The 16,783-nt window shown below is 37.6% G+C and overlaps 1 protein-coding gene across 4 annotated transcripts in view; it reads right to left on the bottom strand.

The window, feature by feature from the left end:
* Nucleotides 1–299: 299 nt before the first annotated feature.
* The window catches only part of ANXA7 (annexin A7), a 32,601-nt gene continuing 16,117 nt past the window's right edge, over nucleotides 300–16,783 (bottom strand). The window contains exons 5-14 of one of the 4 annotated variants that reach the window (XM_036265245.1): nucleotides 16,652–16,716; nucleotides 15,902–15,967; nucleotides 11,694–11,796; nucleotides 11,390–11,484; nucleotides 7,869–7,982; nucleotides 7,464–7,634; nucleotides 4,535–4,705; nucleotides 4,379–4,454; nucleotides 2,397–2,509; nucleotides 300–866 (exon numbers count right to left, since the gene is read on the bottom strand). In XM_036265245.1, coding sequence (XP_036121138.1) covers nucleotides 705–866; nucleotides 2,397–2,509; nucleotides 4,379–4,454; nucleotides 4,535–4,705; nucleotides 7,464–7,634; nucleotides 7,869–7,982; nucleotides 11,390–11,484; nucleotides 11,694–11,796; nucleotides 15,902–15,967; nucleotides 16,652–16,716 — 1,136 coding nt within the window. In that variant the 3' untranslated portion in view covers nucleotides 300–704. The remainder of the gene's footprint in view (nucleotides 867–2,396; nucleotides 2,510–4,378; nucleotides 4,455–4,534; nucleotides 4,706–7,463; nucleotides 7,635–7,868; nucleotides 7,983–11,389; nucleotides 11,485–11,693; nucleotides 11,797–15,901; nucleotides 15,968–16,651; nucleotides 16,717–16,783) is intronic. The other 3 variants (XM_036265246.1, XM_036265247.1, XM_036265248.1) reach the window with 3 other exon arrangements.

The following is a 16,783-nucleotide window of genomic DNA, read 5'->3' on the forward strand; positions in this document are numbered from 1 at the left end:
TCTAAAATAATAATTAAGTTGCAACTAATTTTAAAGTCTTTCATAAATATGTATTTTTTAAATCAGGGGCCAATAAAGATATATAGCGGGTTTTAGTAGACATAAAAGTAGGCTATGTATTTTATGCATATAACACCTAATCTTTTTTTTTAAGTTACTACAGGCAATACTAATCTATTTTCTATGTATAAAGTTTAGTGTTTATAAGTATAGAATACCAATTTATATAAAATAAGATGTAAATTACTCTAGGTTAAAAGAGTTAAATTTTTTTTTTTAAGTACTACAGTTTTGAAACACCACCAATTATAACTGTCCAATGTACCTGGTAGGACTTTGGCAGACAGAATTTTTAGCAACCTTTTTAAAAATGCAATAGTATTACACAGAATTAGAGGTTGTTGCGATTTTTATTCAACATGGTATCCTGATTAGAGTAAGAGCAGTGAGAAAATTATGCTTTACAAACATTGAATTAATACTACATCATTATGATTATGGCTTTATATTGATTGTATATATAGAAAAAATAACATTGGAATTAAGGCAATAACCACATGTGCAAACCAAGCACAACCCTGACACAGTCTTTAATAAAAAGCTCTTTTGGTTAGATGATGGTTGATATTGCTGCATGCAGGTCAGTCAGTCACTGTTTTGAAGATAAGCTTTTGAATAGCTTCATTAAAAAAAAAAAATCCCTCCTACTGGCCCACGATGGCTAGAAGAAGCTTTCGGTAATCTCCACTCGTGTCACTTGCAATCATTGTGCTCAGGGTCTTCTGATACATCTGAGTGAATATCTGTTTTATTTGTACAAGATCAATCTGCATGCAAGAGATGATATTTTTGATGTTAGAAAAAAGCTGTCAAAAGAAAACTGGTATTTATTACAATTATTCTTTGATAGTAAAAAGATTCTAATTGTAATCAAAGCAGAGGGAAAATAACACCAAGTGACTGACATTTTATAGCTAGCATTCATACTAGTGCTAGCATAACCCAATAAGGGTCTGATTCACTGTTCTGTAAAAATGCTGGATAAGGATGGTACTTAGTCTCATCTATTATTCCAAAAGTATTCATCATTTAAAAACCATCTGATAAGATGGCTATTATCAAAAACACAGAAAATAACAAGTGTTGGCAAGAGTGTGGAGAGATTGGAACCCTAGTGGATTGCTGGTAGGATTGTAAAATGGTGCAGCCATTGTGGAAAATGGTACAGTAATTTCTTAAAACAATATAATAAAATGTAATTACCAACTGATACAGCAATTCCACTTCTGGGTTTACCATGGACTCAAATATCTGTACACACATGCTCAAAGCAGCATTGTTCACAATACCCAAAAGCTGGAAGCAACACAAGTGTCTACTGATAGATGAGTGGATAAACAAAAGGTGGAATGTACAAACAATAGAATATTATTCACTCTTAAAAAGGAAGGAAATTCTAACACAAGATACAACATGGATGAACCTTGAAGACGTTATCCTAAGTGAAAAAATCAGTCACAAGACAAATACTATATGATTCCACTTAAAAGAGGTACTTAGAGAGTAGTCAAATATATAGAGACAGAAAGTAGAATTTGGCTGCCAGGGGATGGGGATAGAAACAGTGAATTATTGTTTTATAAATAGGGATTTTAAGGTGAAAAAGTTCTGGTAGTGATGGTTACACAACAATGGGAATGTACTTAATGCCACTGTGTACTTAAAAATGGTTAAAATGGTAAGTTTTAATGTTATGTATATTTTATTGCAATTTCTTAAAAAAATCCTACATAGAAAATTAAATCTAAGAACAAAGACACAAAAAGCTTTTTTTAAACACCCTATTCTGGTTGTCTTTAAAAATAATTTATCTTCTTTAGTATAATTTAGTTGTATATGTATGTTTTCTTTCAATAAAAAAATCCAAATATTTTTAAATCAAAGAAAGGAAAACATTTGAAGCTATATTTGGGTAAAGAGACAAAGATAAACATTTTAAAAAGTTGTTTTTATTATGTCATACTAAATCTCAGGAATTTTTCATATCCAGTAAGATTAATCTCCGTAGGTCTTTCACACTATTTTTTACATAAGCAAAATGAAAACCAAAAAAACATCTTCCAACTTGCCTCAAACTAGTATTGTACACAGACCTTCTCAGGTAGGGACAATCTCTTGGCACTGATGCGCCCCTGACGTACAGGACAGTGGTCTGTTTCACTAAAGCAAGCCTCTCTCTCGGCATGAGGAAAGAGAGCACGGTGCTTTATACAAACTACCAGCAGTGACAAAGACAGCTTTTTCTTAACATCATTCCTGAGGGACTGACAACCAACTGAGGAACTTTTAAGAAGTCAACATTCAAATTAAGATCAGACAAAAAGAGCAAGCCTTACCTCACTTCGAGTGACCACGATCCTGACCAGGGTGGAGTCATCTGTGCCGGCACCTTTCATAGAATAGTAGAGCCTCTCAGCGAAGAAGGCGGGGCGGTTCAGGGCACACTGTACTGCAAGTGAGAGATGCTTCAGATATGGAATCATGACTTGACAAATGTGTTCATTCTCCAGGTTCATTTGTCACTTCTAGCCAGCCTTTGATGACCATGTAATCATCTCAGAAATCTGAAGCGAGTTGAAAACGTTCTCCCCTTTGATTTTTCTCAGCATTCACCTTTCTTTCTAGATGCACCAGATAGGCTACTTTCAATTCTAGAAGATTCCTTCTGGCCCCCCAATAAACATTTTCTATCCACAGATGCAATAGCATAGATTCTTTACATTTTTCCCTTTATAGTGAGAAGATATGTAACAACTGTGCCCAAGTAGTATCTTACTTAAAACAATAATAAATAATATATCATTTAGCCAGAGAAGGATATGAGATACACTCTAACATAAAAAGAAAACACAGATTTGAGCAAAGATTTCAGAATAAGAAATCTGACACATTTTCTCTTAGGAAAATTAACTTAGCAAAGTCTCTTCCTGCAGATGGTAGAGAATACTAACTGTTCATTATTAATTAGCTACAATTACTATAGTAACTTTTTTTTTTATCCTCACCTGAGGACATTTTTCCATTTTTGTTCAGACAGAGTGGGAGGGAGAGAAAGAGAGAAACAGACAGAAAGAAATATCGACATGAAAGGAACATATTGAGTGGCTGCCTCCCACATGACCCCAACCAGGATCGGTGATGAATCACAACTGAGGTACATTCCCTTGACCAGAACCGAACCCACGACTCATTGGTCTGTGGGCTGACGCTCTAACTGCTGAGCCAAACCAGCCAGGGCATATTTTTAAGACATTAAATTGCTAATACCAATGTGTTACTAATATTCTCTTTAGTCCTATATTTTCCATGAGAATAAATTTTCCACTTCATTAGGCATCTGAATATCAAGACACCAAAAATTTGGTTTTTTTTTACTCCTCACCAGAGGACATTTTTTTCCATTCTTTGTTCAGATAGAGCAGGAGGGAGAAAGAGGAAGAGAGTGAGAGAAACATCGACATGAAAGGGACACACTGAGCGGTCGCCACCCGCACGACCCAACCAGGGCCAGGGGCAAACTGCAACTGAGGTACATGCCCTTAGCGGGAACAGAACCCAGGTCTCTCCAGACCGCAGGCCAACACTCTAACCTCTGAGCCAAACCGGCCAGGGCAGAAACTTGGTTTTTAATTTCAAAAGGGAAAGGGGTCTCCTTGGGCTGAGTACTTGAAAAGTGTTTTTTGAAGGGCTCAAAATGATGCTTTGTGTAGTGGAACCCAAAGTAGCTTAGTGCTTTCCCAGTGACCTTAATGAAAACGCACAATCTATTATTTATATATTTTTATATCTATCTATCTATCTATCTATCTATCTATCTATCTATCTATCTTAGAGAGAGGAAAGAGGAGTTGGAGGGAAAAAGGAAAAAAAAACAAAAAAAACAGAAAGAAACATCAATTTGTTGTTCCACTTATTTATGCATTCATTGGTTGATTCTTTATGTGACCCTGACCGGGACTGAACCCACAACCTTGCTTATCGTGATGATGCTCTAACCAACTGAACTACTCGGCCAGGGCTCTCATATATTTTTGCACAGTCCTCAAGAAGGGCATATAGAACAAACATCAAATAATTCTGAACCAACCCTAATTAATCATGCCACCAAACCATTCACAGGGAATTGTATATAAAAACAGAAGACTGGCTCAGCGTCTGCTTAAGCAGATTCCAGGGAGGCTATACTAATTATCATTACTTAATAAGAACAACTATTCAAAGCCTCACTCATTATTTATAAAACAAAGCAAGACATAAAATAAAGCAAAACAACTATTCAAAGCCTCACTCATTTATAAAAACAAAGCAAAACACTTACAGATGGCCTTCAAACCATTTTCAACATTTCCGGAAAACTCACGGCCAACACTGCTTAACAAATCTCGATTAGCCATCTGTAAACAAAAAGTATAGTGGTTAAAATATTTTCATACCTTAAAAAAGGAAGCCAGATCTTAAAAAGAAAAGCTCATACCCTGGAGTAAGCCTCCATGGTAGCTTTCAGCTGAGGAAAGCTTCTTGTGGCAAGAATCATGTTAAAGCAAGATTCATCTGTCCCCAGTCTTCCCTCGCCAGCTTGATAGAGACGCTGAGCATCTTCCTGAGCCAACTGGTGATTAACATTCTGGTTCTCATCACGATTTCCCTGCAAAAGAGGGCAGGAATGAAAAGGAAGTGATGCATGTTCTATTAAAACTTTTCTTTCTAGCCCTGGCCGGTTTGGCTCAGCGTCAGCCTGCAGTTCAGAGAGACCCGGGTTCGGTTTCCGCTAAGGGCACATATTTTTATTGCAGTTTGTCCCCGGCCCTGGTTGGGTTGTGTGGGTGACAGCCACTCGATGTGTACCTTTCACGTCGACGTTTCTCTCTCTCTCTCTCTTCCTCTCTCTCCCTCCCACTCTATCTGAACAGAATAACAAAAAAAAATTTTCTTTCCAGCCCTGGCTTGTTTGGCTCAGCAGTTAGAGCGCCGGCCCGCAGACCAGTGAGTCATGGGTTCATTTCCGGTCAAGAGCATGTACCTCGGTTGTGATTTGTCCCCAGCCCTAGCTGGGGTTTCCTAGGGTTGTGTGGGAGGCAGCCACTTGATGTGTCCCTTTCACATCGATGTTTCTCTCTCTCTTCCTCTCTCCACCTCCCACTCTGTTTTAACAAAAGTGGAAAAAGGTCCTCGGGTGAGGATAAAAAAAGAAATGATTTTCTTTCCAATCTAGTCACTTATGGACATAAAGGGACAATTTCTAAAAGATTAATGCATAGCCCTGGCTGGGTGGATCAGTTGGTTAGAATATCATCCCATACACCAAAAGATGGAAAAGTGGAGGGTTTGAGGGTTCGATTCCTGGTCAGGGGACATACCCTGATTGTGGGTATGATCCCCAGTTGGGGAGTGTGCAGGAGGTAGCCAATCGAGGTTTCTCTCTCACATCAATGTTCCTCTCTCTCTCCCCCTTCCTCTTTCTAAATTCAATTTTAATTTTAAAAATTAAAAGATTAATGCATAAAGTTTGTCATGCATAGCTTTCATTTCCAAAGGAACTACTCTAGTATAACTAGTACTTTATTGCACTGCCAACTGAATTTTATAATACATGATAATAGTTTAATGAGGTTATGTTAAAATCAGAGGTTTTCAGGGCCTTGAGAGCTAAATTAAACCAGAAAAGACTTCCGTAAGTTATATACACATATATATGATTTATAAACACACATACACCCCACACAAACAAAAACAAAAAAATCTCTTCTAGGAGATATAAACTACCACTTAAATGAAGAAATTATTCTCCTTCGGTGGAATTTAAGATTAATAAGCATTATACTTAATTCCACTTTGTGATCATTAATGCAATCTAAAGGTATGAAGCTCTTGCTTTGTGCCAGGCTATAATAGAGTCCTCCAGAGAAACAGAACCAATAGGATGGGCTACATTGTGGGAACAAGGTCTCTTCCCTCAAAGAATTTAAGTCAAGGGAGGGAACATAATGATATGGAGGCTTCATGAACTTCCTTTTCTTTATCCAAATGTAATCTTAATATATAAGTATTTATATGAATGTATAAATAAAAATGATGCATGAGTTTTTTAGAAGGTATAAATAACTCAAGTTCTGCTAGATTGTGCCAATTTGTATACCAAACTCTTCCCTGGGATGGGAGGGAAGGAAGGAAAGGGAGAAAGGAAGCTCTGAGCTTGAACAAAAGTAAAGCTTAGATGAGCAGTTGGTTTCTCTCAAAAACAGAAACACAAACCCAAAACAAAGGAAAGGCTGTCCTCTAGAGTCTCAGTGTCTTTCTGAGGAACAAAATGGAAAGGTGAGAGACTGTCCTCTGTAGAACCTTGGATACAAGGAATACGTGCACGACTGAATATATCACAGGAAAAGGTGTCCGGGAAAAACTTCCCACATTGTTGCCTTTAGATACAAACACGTGCACAGTCCCATCTTCCTAGGAAGTCATTCCTCTCTCCCTGGAAGAGGTCCCTTTACTTTATAAAATGGCTGGGCCTTGAACCCTGCATAGAGACACTCCGTACCTCAAATAAAGTCTTAATCATTTTTAGTGTTAAATCTGTTCCTGTTTGCTTTCTTCTCATTCTTTTTAAATGCTAACCTCACTCCCCCGCTCTGTTACTCTGTTGTAGGTAAATTCAACTTCTTCCACCCATTTGCATTCTTTTCTCACTTCCATATCCACTCACTCTGGCTCACTACCTTTTCTGCAACTACCTCCCCTTTTTGTCCTCTATTTCTAGATCCGTCAAAACTGTCCAACCTTGTGCACTAGCAGGATAGTCAGTAACTGCTGATATTGAATCAGTGTGCTAGTCTTTTGCATCATCTCTTTCAAATAAACCCTCATTATCTCATTCTAATATGATACTATGTTTATAGTATCATTCCAAATACCCTATTTGGAGAATTTTCTGTCACCTCTCTAGCACACCTGGGGAATCAGAATAAGAAAGGTACCAATCACACTAGTTCTGTGGATCCTGAAACATTTTTCTGCATTTCTGGCTGTCCTCACACAGTTCTTGCCCATATAGCACTTCCACCTCAGTCTTGCATATCTGCAGTTGATGGTTTAACTAATGGGCAGTACAATGCTCAGCTTAAAAGTACAGATTCATCCCATCCTAAGACACAGCTTCAAGTTGATTTCTGATTCCATACAACCTTAAAGAGGTTAATTTCTGATCCCTTTCAAAAACCAGATCTACAGAAATACATCTCAATAATGACTACAAAGAAATCTGTACAGTGAGTTCTGTATTGTCCCTCTTAAAGGTGACAAGAGTCCCAGGGGGCTAAATATTAAAAGGATAAAGAATGCTCACTGGCAATAGGCAGCAAAGAATGTTTCCTCCACCCTCACACAAACATTCATGCTATACTCACCTGGCACATGGATACAAGTAAACGTTCAAAATGCCCTGATGTATCTGACCTAATGTCCTTTTCAAGGTCTCGTCCAAATTCTGACTGATAACATCTGACAATTTCTTGGATTTCTTGATTAGTTCTTGTGCATAAAATTTCAATCAATACACGTTCCTGAGTTCCTGCTCCCTATGTGAAATAACAAAAGGGAGAATTATGCAAAAGAAAAACAAAATCTCTGAAAGTGATTAAATCTTACTATTCCATCAAATATTTCTTTGACCTTCGGACCTGAAAAGCTATATATATTCAGAGATATGAAATAATGTATGATTTAGCTGTCACTGTAAATTCAGAACTACCACAATTTGTGGGGGGGTTTTGAAGTAGGATAAAATACTCAAAATAAATGACATATAATACCTTCATTGCATTCCGTAAACTCCAGGCATCATAATATGTGGTTGGCATAAACAGGGCAAGGACCAGTTCTTCCATATTTCCACTTAACTCTGATTTGAGATCTTTGATCAAATCCTGTTTAATTACAAGTACAGACTAAGTATATGTGCTCTCCAAATTTTGTTGCTTATATTTTTAAAGGAAAATACAGGAGATGAAATTGAATTGCTTTATGAAAACCTAAATTTGACATCTGAATATTATATAAGAAATAAGTAAATATATACATTTAAAGTTTGTTACACTCAAGTATATGTATTTTATTCATTCTATCAATAAAAAAATAAATTATTATTATAGTTCCATCACTATACCAGGTATGGACACAAAAGCTACATGAAGCAAAGAATAAGTCAAATGAACAAAATGATAAACAGATATTTCTTACTATAAGAAACTGTTCTTATTCTATGATGAGTAGGTAGCACAGAAATAAATAACAGAAAACGTTGAAACAGAAAAAGTTAAAGTAGACTACAGGATGCAAAGAAAGCTTTTAGTCCTGATCTTGAAAAGTATATATATTAGCAAGCAAAGAGGAAGGAGAAAAGTATTTCAGGCAAGAAGGAGAAACAAACATGGTACAGAAAAGTGGTTCCCAGCCTTGCCTATGCATTAAAATCATCTGTGGAATTTTTCTTAAAACCAAAAAAACAAACAGAAACACTTATGTCGAGGAGGAATACTCAGAGATTCTGCTTTTTTCTTTATCCTCACCCGAGAACATATTTCCACCTTTGTTCAGATAGAGTGGGAGGGAGAGAAAGGAAAAGAGAGAAACATCAACATGAAAGAGACATATCAAGTGGCTGCCTCCCGCACAACCCCAACCAGGGCTGGGGACAAATCACAACCAAGGTACATGCCCTTGACCAGAATCGAAAGCGCAACTTATTGGTCTGCGGGCCAACGCTCTAACCACTGAGAAAACCAGCCAGGGCTTCTTTTTTTTTTTTTAATGAGTTTATTTAGCCAAACTGACAACATGCCATGGAGCAAGATTTCAAATCCTCCTCTGCATGTGTTTTTAAGTTCTAAAGGAGATTATGATCATCAGCTAAGGCTGAGAATCATTAGTACAGCCCAGCTGGTGTGGCTCAATGGATTGAGCATCGTCCCATGGACTGAGAAGTCCTGGTCCGATTCTCGGTCAGGGCATTTGTCCAGATTTTGAGCTCGATCCCCAGTGCAGGGTGTGCGGGAAGCAGCCAATCAATGTTTCTATCTCTCCCTCTCCCTCTCCCTTCCTCTCTCTCTCTAAAAAATCAATTAAAAAAACTTTTTTTAGAAAGAGGGAATTAAAGTTAAAAATAAAAAAAAAGAATCATTAGTATAGGAACAAGAATGAGCAAAGCTAGTTCAATGGAACAATAAGACAACCAATTTTGTTAGGGGAATTTTTTCACAAATTAGTAAATCAAAGTTGTAGCTATATACTTGAATCATTACCTTGAACACCAAGCTGAAGAATGTGAGTTTGATTTTGCATGCTGGAGGAGCCACTAGAAACGAGTAAGCAAGAAAAAGGCACTGATGTGGCAACAACAGGGAGTATGGACTACAATGACAAAGAGGCTACAGATGAGAACATTTAGGCTACCGAAATATTTAGGTAAGAAGTAATAAAGGCTTGCACTTCAGTGGTGGCAATAGAAGTAGGAGAGAAAGGGGAAGGGATTAAGAAGTAAAAATGAAGAAGTTACAAAATAGTCATGGGGATGTAAAGTATAGCATAATGAATTAGTCAATAATATTGTAATAACTATGTAGGGTGTCAGATGGGTACTAGGTTTACTGGGGTAGAGGGCATGCAGGAGGCAGCCAATCAATGTTTCTCTCTCTCTCTCTCTCTCCCTCCCTTCCTCTCTTTCTAAATATCAATAAAATAAATAAATAAAGAGCCCTTTCACAGATTACATCAGTAAGACATAGTCAATAACCAGTTGCTAGAACAAAGCAGTGCCTGGCATACAGTGAATAAATATTCACTGACTGACTGATTGATAAAGAATAGAAATCAGAGAAGACCATGGCAGCCTAAAATAGCATTTTTATTAATTAATAGGAATTTAAGAGAAAAGGTGGCTGGGTATAAGGAAAATAAGCTATGAACTTAGTTTTTAAAAAAAATTTTTTTTCCTTTATTGATTTTAGAGAGAGAGAAAGTGAGAGGGAGAGAGAGACAGAAACATCAATAAGAACATCGACTGGCCACCTCCTGAATGTCCCCCACTGGGGATCGGACCCACAATGTGGGCACGGGTCCTGATTGAGAATTGAACCGGCGACTTCTTGGTGCAAGGGTCAATGCTCAACCACTGAGCCATGCTGGCCAGACGTGAAGTTTTAATTCTAAAGTGATGTATAAGAAAATTCAGAATGGCGTAGCACAGACTCTTTGAACTAAAGAACTCATAATATGGAACACTCTTTTATAAGAAGTGAGTGTGACATTAAACCCTAAGGACACATAGAATTTGTGTTGTTTAATCAGACTTAAGACTAAAGATGTGGATCTGGACTGGGCAGAGAGAAAGGCGGAATCGAACAGGCAAGGCTGGACCAACCTGTGGACCTCCACTCCCATTCTGTGAAAAGTAAACTGGATCCACAGGATGTTAGAACATTTTTAGTATTCCAAGATATATGGCAAGTGAATGCTACACAATTTTCGCTTTATAGATGATAAGGGCACTTTTTAGCATCTTGCGAGGTCTAGTCACAGGTCATATATTCAACAAATACTTATTAAGTGGATATTTGTTATTATTCCTGTACTTAGTGCTGTAAATACAAAGATGTAGATGAATGGCATGGTTTGCATGAGGGGAGCTCACAGTTTTGGGATAAGTCATAGCAGAGGTTTTACAAAGTGCTATGGGACTACAGTGGAAGAAGCAGCTAAATTCTGCCCAGAGAAATGAGAGAAACTACACAAATTAGCTAATTTAAGCCAAATCCTGAAGAAATTGTTTGCTGTGCAGAAAAAGACAAAATGGTGTTCAAGGCTGAGAGAACAACAAATACCAAGCACAGAAGTATAAAAGATCATGGTGTGTGCAGAGAATGGCAAGAATTTCCATATAATCATAAATATAGGATATGTTTAGAGGGAGGGAAAAGAGTGGAAGATGATGCCAAGGACAAAGAATAAGCAGGGGCTATATAAGAAATCCTTGAATCCCACTCTAAGGAGAAGATTGAGAATCATGCTATTGATTATAACTGAGGTCTTAACCTACTTTCTACTGAACATCTACCACACACCAGACACAGTATAAGGTATGACAGTAAGATCAAGGACTACTCTAGAATTAGAAAGTCTTTTAAGAAAAAAAAATAATGAATACACCACTCCTGAGGTCCCTGAAATACCGTTGTCTCTATTTTGTTCCATCAATACTAATAAATAGTATCCAACCTGACATAGATGCAGGGAGTACAGGTCACTGTTCATGCTCACTCAAGGAAAAAAAAAATACCTTTCCATACATGGTCTTAAAAGCTGCTTTAATTTTTTGCCTTTGATCATTGGAACGGCTGGCCACAACGTCCACAATTGCCTGTTCGTCTGTCCCTGAAAGAACCATACATGTTTAAATAAGGATAAAGTCTGCGCTGGATGCTTCTTGAGGACATCTCTTAGATGCTTACAAGGAACCTGGTGCCAGATTAAACTGAGGTTATGTGCACACAGGCTGACACAAGTGGTTTAGGATATAAAGCTTATTTTTACATTAATCATTTAAACTTCTTATAAATAAGACAAAAATCTATTTTGCTTACCAAAACCCTTCATTGCTTTCCGAAGAATTTCTGCATCTCTCATAGCATCAAAGTTGGCAGCCGGTCGAACTGTTCCTTGAGTTCCCTGAGTCATTGCAGCAGGCTGAGAACAAGAGGCATAAAATCCATGTCAGTTACTGTGGTAATTATTTCACAATATACACGTATATCAAATCATCATGCTGTGCACCTAAAACTAATACAATGTTATATGTTAATTATATCTCAATAAAACTGGGGGGAGAAAAGAAAATGAAAGAAATGTTCACCTTCTTTTAAAAAAATAATACAAATTAAAAATAAAAATCCAAGGAGCATTTGAAATCTTGCTCCCTGATGTATGTCCTCAGTTTGGCTCAAATAAACTCATAAAAATTCAAATGATAAAAATAAAAATCCAAGTCAAAATTTTCTGCTGACAAGACAACTCAAGACTTCCCCAGTCAAAACTTTTAGGCAAAGAGGCCAGTGTTTGGGTTTCAAGACAAGGATATGAGCATATTGTTATCTGGGCTCATTCTGGAAAGGCAGGAAAGACATAGCTCCTTCCTGCCAATGGACAGTCAGACACCAAACTTTCAGGAGACTAGTAAAGCTGGTGAAATTAGTCACAATCTTCCTGTGCCTTGAATCCCACTTGGAATTCCTTCGGATAACAGTTATGTTTAGAGGCAAGGAGAGAAATGGAATATGATGCCAAGGATCAAGAATAAGCAGCAGCCCTGGCCGGTTTGGCTCAGCGGTTAGTGCGTTGGCCTGTGGTCCAGAGAGACCCAGATTAGGTTCTCGCTAAGGGCATGTATCTTGGTTGCAGTTTGTCCCCGGCCCTGGTTGGGTCGTGCGGGTGGCAACCACTCAATGTGTCCCTTTACGTCGATGTTTCTCTCTCTCTCTCTCTCTCTTCCTCTCTCTCCCTCCCACGCTATCTGAACAAAAAATGGAAAAAAAATGTCCTTGGGTAGGGATAAACATGCAATCAACATCATTTCAAATATAAAATGATTTAATTGCTTTTTAGGCAACTGAAGCTGTATTTAGACTTATACCCACTGAACACAGCAATGTGCCAGCACCTGTGGAGGCAAAGTGAATGGGGAGAAGGGCACCAGATCATCATTCAAGAAACATTTTTATTGTCAATAATTTCTCCCACTCATTTACACTCTTACACCAACATTTTCTTCTACCAATAAGCTTTACCAAACAATCCTTCATTAGTTTCTAAGCCAGGAATGTAAGTAGAAAACTAACAAGAATTGTTTGAATAGTGGTTTTAAGGAAAAACTAAAATTTTTCTACTTGTAGGAAATATCCAAGTATAAATTTTTTTCAACATATTGCCTTTACATGAATCTTAATGTATGAAGAAACTGAGAAAGTTTCTCTTTGATGTAATCACAGACACTGAAATCCTAAGTAGGGAAGAAACCTTTGTTTATAATATACTGGACTATACAGTAAGAGAAACTAACCCTTATCAATTATTGTTTAATGATTCTCATTTTCTATCATCCCATTCTTTCTTTAAAACCAACAATAACAACAAAACTATTCCATTTTGCACCTCTACGAAAAAGTGGTTTTGTTTTTTCTTTGTTGAAAGTCTAGTCTGTGCTGAGGCCATTTTGGACTCAGCCCATCTGCTTTACAGATGTCCTGAATAAAATTATGTTCTGCATCAATAAATTAATTAATTAATTAATTAAAAGAAAGTATAGTGTGAAATGCATCTTCATCAAGAATACTATGGTGCCCAGCTGGTGTGGCTCAGTGGTTGAGTGTTGACCCATGCACCAAGAGGTCGTTGGTTCAAATCCCAGTCAGGGCACATGCCCAGGCTGTGGGCCTGATCCCCCATGGGGGGCATGCAGAAGGCAGCCAATTGATGTTCTCTCTCTTCGATGTTTCTATTTCTCTCTCCCTCTCCCTTCCTCTCTCTCTAAAATCAATAAAGATTAAAAAAAAAAAAAAAAAAAAAAGAATACTATTATCCTTCAGGCATTACACTAAGTTCAAAAAAACCAGGATCCATGCTGTTGAGGTTAAAACTCTAAGAAGAGAGATTTCTCAGCACAGCAAAGTCCACACTATCTGCCACCAGAATTTCCAAACTTTGATACCCATTTGATTATAATCTTCCTGCTGAAAAACTGCCATTTAATTAGAATTGGGTCAATCAAAATAGGTTACCTGGCCCAACTACTCAACCAAGACATCTTCACTCACTCACTCACTCACATACACACACACACCCCAACCTCTACCAGAGAATTTTCAGTGACAGGGAACTCACCCCTCAAAAGGTAACCTATTCCAGTTCTATCTAAAAGCTCTTCCAAAACATACCACTCTACTAACTTCCATCTACTTGTTTTAGCTCTATCTTTAAGGTGGTAATTGTTACACAAAATAAGTTGTGTGTGTGTGTGTGTTTCACTTTTAGTGTTTTATGTTTTAAAATCTTTTCTATTCAGTCATAAAATGATATGCATACTTCAACTAAAGTTTAAAAATTCTTTTTTTTTTTCTTTATTTATTTTTAGAGAGAGGAAGGGAGAGGGAGAGAGAGCAACATCGATGAGCGAGAACATCGATTGGCCACCTCCTGCATGTCCCCCACTGGGGATTGGGCCCACAGCCTGGGCATGTGCCCTGACCGGGAATCGAACCAGTGGCCTCTTGGTGCATGGGTCGATGCTCAACCAATGAGTCACACCGGCTGGGCTAAAAATTCTCTTATTGCCCTGGCCAGTTTGGCTCAGCAGTTACAGCATCAGCCACAGACCAAAGAGTTGCAGGTTCAATTCCAGCCAAGGGCATGTACCTCAGATGCAGTTTGTCCCCAGCCCTTGTTGAGGTCGTGCAGGAAGCAACCAATTGATGTGTCTCTCTCACATCGATGTTTCTCTCTGTCTCTCTCTCTCTGTCCCCTCCCTCCCACTCTATCTAAAGGTAAATGGAAAAATATCCTCGAGTAAGGATTAAAAAAATAAAAAAGACTATCTTTTAATTTAAAAAAATTCTCATAACAAATGATTAAAATAGCTACAAATTTATAATATGACTAACAACTTCAACAATAAAAAAAAGATTGAAAATAATTTACTATGTGCTTTGGAGGAATATCATAGGCTGTATCAGCAAAGCAGCATTGTATAACCAAGAGACCACTGGTCTAGGAGTTAGAACAGCTAGGATCAGGATCTCAGCTTTGTCTTTAACTAGCTGTGTGGCCCTGGACAAGTTTCTTAATTTCTCTGGAGCTCAAATTCCTCAAATCAGAAAAATAAGCCAGAAAATGGCTAAGGTATTTTTCTTCTAGTACTGTAATCCCTCTCCCACTCCAGCTTTAAAAAAGCTTGAAAATGCTAGATTTTTATGAATAGACAGTATAAAAATAAATAAAACTGCCCTGGGCGGATAGCTCAATGGGTTGGAGCATCTCGGGTTCAATTCCCAGCCAGGGCACATACCTGGGTTGCGGGTTCGATCCCTGGTCGGGGTGCATATGAGAGGCAACCTATCAATGTTTCTCTCTCACATCGATGCTTTTCTCTCAAATCAATAAAATCAATAAATATATCCTCGGGTGAGGATAAATAAATAAATAAGAAAATCAAGATAAAGGTAAGCATAAAAGTACACTCCTTATGTTCCTAGTAACCTACATAAGATATAAAGAATTAGCAAGGCAATTAAATAATAAAACTTAATAGTAAAACAAGGAGCTATAGCCCAACCTCTGTGGCTCAGTGGATTGAGTGTTGTCCCATGGACTAAGAGGTCCTAGTCAATTCCTGATCAGGGCACAAGCCCCAGTTTCGGGCTCCATCCCCAGTAGGGGGCATGCAGGAGGCAGCCGAATGATGTTTTTATCTCTTTCCCTTCCTCTCTCTCTAAAAAAATGAAATATCAATAAAAATGTTGTTTTAAATTATTTTAAAAAAAACAAGGAGCTATATATATACAGAGATAGGACAAAGATCTGACATATATGAGACCTTCTGGGGCTACTGAGAAATCAATTCAATAGACAATTAATTGGCTACCATGTTTAAAGCCCTGCCAAGCACTACAGGGGTTTAAAGGTACACCAGATACAGTTGAGCCCTTAGGAAGTGATGCAAGACAAATATACAAGAAATCAGAAATAAATGAAGGCATGTTAGGAATCTAGTAATCAGTGAACATCAGAAAACCTTACTCACTTCACTGCTAAAATCCAAAGAAACAGGAGAGAAAACAGGATAGGAAGGAAAGGATTCTGTATTGATCTGAAAGAAGAGTGGAGAGTTATAAAGGTAAAAATGGAAAACGAAACCACACTTCATAAAACACTGCCAGAAATAACCAATCACCCAGTCACCCAAGTTCATATTTATAACTGCCAATTAAGGAAGAGAAAAAAGGACTAAAATTCATGCTAAGGGCCCAACTGAATCTTTATGAAAAAGTTATAAGTATCAGTACCTGTGTGAAGGGGGCCTATGTTTGTCTTATCAAAGCCGTAAGGATACTACTTAAAGCAAATAAACCAAAGAGAGCATGGAGTCTATCAGAAGCAAAGTTTAAAGTCTTAAATTATATTATAGACCAGCAATTTTCAACCTTTTCATCTCATGGCACACATAAACTAATTACTAAAATTCTGCGGCACACCAAACTGTATACAAAAAAATAGACCAAAATAAAAGTATAATTTTGATTCATTCACCGGATCACACTGTTGTGTGATCTGTTGTCATTTTTTTATTTGACAATCTAAGAGAAAAGAGGTCAGTGTCCATGACTAGTCAGGTATTTCATATTTTCAAAATTCTTGTGACACATGTTTGAAAATCACTGTTATAGACACACTCATCTGCTTCACAGAAACCTCTAATGTAGCAAAGGAGTGGTGCTCTTCTTTGGTCATTATCCAGTTACCCCAACTAATTAAATGGTAGGAGCAAAAATACCTGACTAGAGTAAGGAGCTTGTCCTCCAGGATACTGAGAAGGCATCTGTCCTCCAGGAAAGCCACCTATGTGTTTAAAAACATACATCAAACAGGTCTTACATAATTTAATTTTTCAAAACAGCATTGGTTA

This window comes from Molossus molossus, unplaced genomic scaffold, assembly GCF_014108415.1.
Source record: "Molossus molossus isolate mMolMol1 unplaced genomic scaffold, mMolMol1.p scaffold_m16_p_17, whole genome shotgun sequence".
Lineage (NCBI taxonomy): Eukaryota > Metazoa > Chordata > Mammalia > Chiroptera > Molossidae > Molossus > Molossus molossus.